General features: G+C 45.1%; 1 protein-coding gene across 1 annotated transcript in view; it reads right to left on the reverse strand.

Annotated features, from left to right (window-relative positions):
* Nucleotides 1-2,628: 2,628 nt before the first annotated feature.
* LOC106529576 (T-box transcription factor TBX3) overlaps nt 2,629-4,044 on the reverse strand; it is a 29,913-nt gene continuing 28,497 nt past the window's right edge. The window contains exon 7 of the mRNA XM_014025044.1: nt 2,629-2,679. Within this exon, the coding sequence (XP_013880498.1) occupies nt 2,629-2,679 (51 nt within the window). The remainder of the gene's footprint in view (nt 2,680-4,044) is intronic.

Here is a 4,044-nt window from a genome sequence, read left to right on the forward strand (position 1 = left end):
CGACCCAGGCGACATGGAGGCGACGGCAGCCGACCCAGGCGACATGGAGGCGACGGCAGCCGACCCAGATGATGTGGAGGCGATGGCAGCCGACTCACGAACCTTGAAGACCGCTGAATCTGGGACCACCGGAACCACCTATTGTGGAACCATCGACTCCTGGACCACCGACTCAGGGACCACCGGAGCCACTAACTCCAGGGCCACTGGAGCCACTAACTCTGGGACCACCGGAGCCACTAACTCTGGGACCACCAACTCCGGGACCATCGGAACCTACAACTCCGGGACCACTGGAACCACCAACTCCAGGACCACCGACTCTGGAACCACCACCGGAACCACCGACTGTGGAACTGGGACCACCAGCTCAGGAACGGTGACCACCGATTGTGGGACTGGGACCACCAACTCAGGAGACTCGGGAACGGATTCAGATGACCCAGCAGTTACAGGTGACCCAGCAAACTCAGGTGAATCGGTAGCCCAAACAGCCGGTTCGGGCAGCAAAGTCCCAGACAGCGCAGCAGCCGGCCCAGGAAACACAGAAGTGGTGGGACGGTGGGTGTTCAAATGCTCGGCCAGAAGATGACGAATGTACTCACTGACCTCCGGTGGCCAGGCAGGAGCAGCAGATTGGGACGCCTCGCCAAGATATCCTCAATCTGCTGGCAGAGGAGTCGTTTCACTGCATTGGTGGACGACCACCGGAGGATCATGAGTGATCCAGCGATCTGAGGGCTTTTTACCTCGTCCTCCCACGGCGGCAGAGAAGGGACCGGTTCTTCACAGGAAGGTGAGGTCAAACTGGTCGTGTGGAGTTGAGGCGGTGGAGGAAAAAAAATTCTCTGCCTTGTGGAAGGGCAGACCAGAAAAACGTATGCCTGCAGGCTGGGTGCTTGGTTGGTTCATTATGACAGGGTTTGGCAGGAAAAAACCCAGGGTGCAGGCAGGCTCCATGAATATAACAAAAAGATTTATTAAATAATAAAAACTGCTCTAAAGGCAGCTCAAAAACTTACAGGTAAACGATGATCACAAGCAGGGGAAACAGAACACAATGAACCAACCTCAGACTGAGACAAGACAGGACTTAAATACACTGACAACTAATTGATGAACTGAAAACACCTGGTGGGAAACACGAGGGTGACAATCAGACTAATAAGGAGCAGCTGGGCAGATACACACTGGGGAACATAGAAACACAAGGAAAACCAAGGTGAAAAACTGACAAACCATGACACAGACAGCTCACAGTGGCTGTGTTGGTATACCTGGTAGCAGTAAGGAAAGCAAAGATCTATACAGACAGGAAAGTGGAGACCCTTGTAGGATAAAATCCATTCTAACTCTGTGTGGAAAGTGGGAGGAGCCTCCTAGTAGTTCTTGTGCTGCAGTTTTTCATGAAGTATACTGTATGTTCATATGGAAAACAAGGTCTCGTAACTACGTGAGCAAGAGCAGATTTCTTAACTTTTTGCAAAGTATAAATCCAGCTTAATGCTTCCCTGTGCTCAGCAGGATCTGTTTCTCTTCTTCCAACTTCCCTCTACACATGCTCTGAAAGCAGGAAGCACTCTAAACATTCTTTTGTCTGCAGAGTATCTGTTTCTATTCTGTGTGACTTGACATCCTTATGTTTAGTTTTTACTTCTGATAAACAGCATATCAGCTGGCTGGAATCACACTGCACTGTGGACTTTCATGCCTTACAGTCTTGCTGAGACGGGCTGGATTGTCCTTAAGTTGCTGCAACATAAACAAACTGTCAAACACTCCGTCTGGTGGATTTGCTCTTTGCAGGAGGTGTTTGGGAAGGAACCAGCAGGAAACCTCAGCAGAGACCAGTAAAAAGTAAATATAGGAAAAATGAAATATTCATGATTGAATATCCAGAACAAAGCTCCCTGAGCACCCTGCCTGAGCTGTTGAGGGAAACACAGCAGAGGCAGCAGACACCTTGTTCCTCTGGGTTGAAAAGAGTTGATTCATCTGAGTATCTAATAATCCACATGTGTCTGGATTGTATTCTTTTATTCATGTTTTTAGTACATTTACTTTGTTGGAAACAGGAAGTTATAAAGTCATGTAGCATTTCTTCCCACAATAATTCAAGTTTTAAATCTAATAAAATGGAAAACTGATGTTGAATTTGGAGACATGATGATGGTGGAAACAAAACTAAGAGTTAAGCATCTGTCTTCTTCATATTTTGAAAAAGAAAACAGATGGACTGAGGGTAGGGTGAAGACAAACATTAATGTCAAATACCGGAAATCAACTTTAAACAGAGGAGTAAGTTTCAGACTTCAACTATCTGAAACTTATAATGAAGCATTATATCAGGTTTTTTCAACAATAAAGATTGTAAAGAAGGAAAAAACTGGTGTGCCACCAAGTGGGGTCCAAGCAGTGTCAGTTTCTGATACTGACCCTTTGCATGTGACGTCACGCACCCCAAAAGACCACCCACTTGGCCATGACGGACGTCAAAAACAATCTGTGTTAGCATAAACTACACTAGTAAAAAAAAAAGACATTTGGTCGACAGTAGGTCCTCACAATAAACTAAAACAAACCCACACACACTCTTAGACACACAATCCTCCAAGCAAAAAGTCAGTTTTAGTCACACACGATCTGACCGGGGCGGCTGAGAAGCGGACTGTCGATCGGCTGTGGGGAAAACAAGAACACTGATAAGATCAGCTGCAGTGGAGAGGAGATTCCGGATAAAGAAGGATGGATGTTTGAAAAAAATAAAAACAAAAAATCGGGGGTTGCATAACATAGAGGGTTGATTTCTGACCTGAACTTCAACAAATGTTTAACCTAAATTTTATTCTGTACGAGTTGTCATTTAGTTATTTCACTGGTTAGCTATGTTAAATACTAGGGGTGTCCCGATCCGATACTGATATCGCATATCGGTATGGTATCAGGCAAAAACCAACTATCACATTTTATTGGCCTGCATCTAAAAYCTCTGATAAATAAACACTCTGATAGAAGCAGTCCGTCCGTTCCATCAGTCCGCTCCAGCATTTCTATCCTGCAGCGCTTGGATCCAGCATGCAGAGCCCACGTGATCACAACATGCTGCGATAACAAAGAAGCAGGAAGTAGGAGTGATGTCAACAGTACTTTCTATTTTCATCAAAAGCAGAGTGTAAGCTAAGTGCAAAATTGTCATGCACAAGTTTTYTGTGGGGTCACAGACACCGGCACCAGAATGGGGGGCCAGGGGGCCATTGGCAATAACGGTATCATATCGGAAGTGAAAAAGTATCATGGGCACACCCCTATTCAGGGGCAGAGTGGGGAGAAAAAGTGGCCCGGGAGTTCCCGACAGACTGGCTCACTTTCAAAGGCTGTTGAAAACACTCAGACTTGAACATGATTTTGTTCAAAATAATTACATTTACAAAGCATTTATTTGAGATTTACAGTGTGTATCTGTGAAAMTAAGGTGCAGGCTTTTGGTCTGTGAGAGGAAACTGGAATTGACATGATTGGTGCTTTTTCCTCAGCTCCATGTGCCTCATTGATGACAGCAGTGAGTGGGTTCTGCTGATTAGCTCTGATCCTTTTTTAAGGCTCACTCCACGTTTGGTCCATCCTGATGCATCATCGCAATTTGGACCAAGTTTTGTTGTTGTTGCACGCACTGCTTAAGAGTAAGTTCACCACGTTCACCATCTGCACTGTTGGTAGTGATGAGCAAATGAGGCTTTTCWGAAGCACTGAAGCTTGCTTTGAAAAAGGGTTCATCACTSGAAGCTTTYCAACACAGTTCTCTTTAGCTCCATCCTGTGGCCAAAAGTGTGAGAAGCTGCTTGAAACAACACAAAGTGAAGCGCTTCATCGTGAAGGAGTTGACAGCTTTTTAATGAGATATTTCTGTTTGCTATCAGGTTGTGATTGTGTTGCTCGATTTGTTGTGTTGCTAGATTTTCTTTTTTCTTTCCTTTTTTGTGGGTGAGAATAAAGTTATGGTTTATGGTTTATTATAAATAAATTTAAATTGTGTCTGTCTTATTT

Source organism: Austrofundulus limnaeus, unplaced genomic scaffold (genome assembly GCF_001266775.1).
Source record: "Austrofundulus limnaeus strain Quisiro unplaced genomic scaffold, Austrofundulus_limnaeus-1.0 Scaffold453, whole genome shotgun sequence".
NCBI classification, from domain to species: domain Eukaryota; kingdom Metazoa; phylum Chordata; class Actinopteri; order Cyprinodontiformes; family Rivulidae; genus Austrofundulus; species Austrofundulus limnaeus.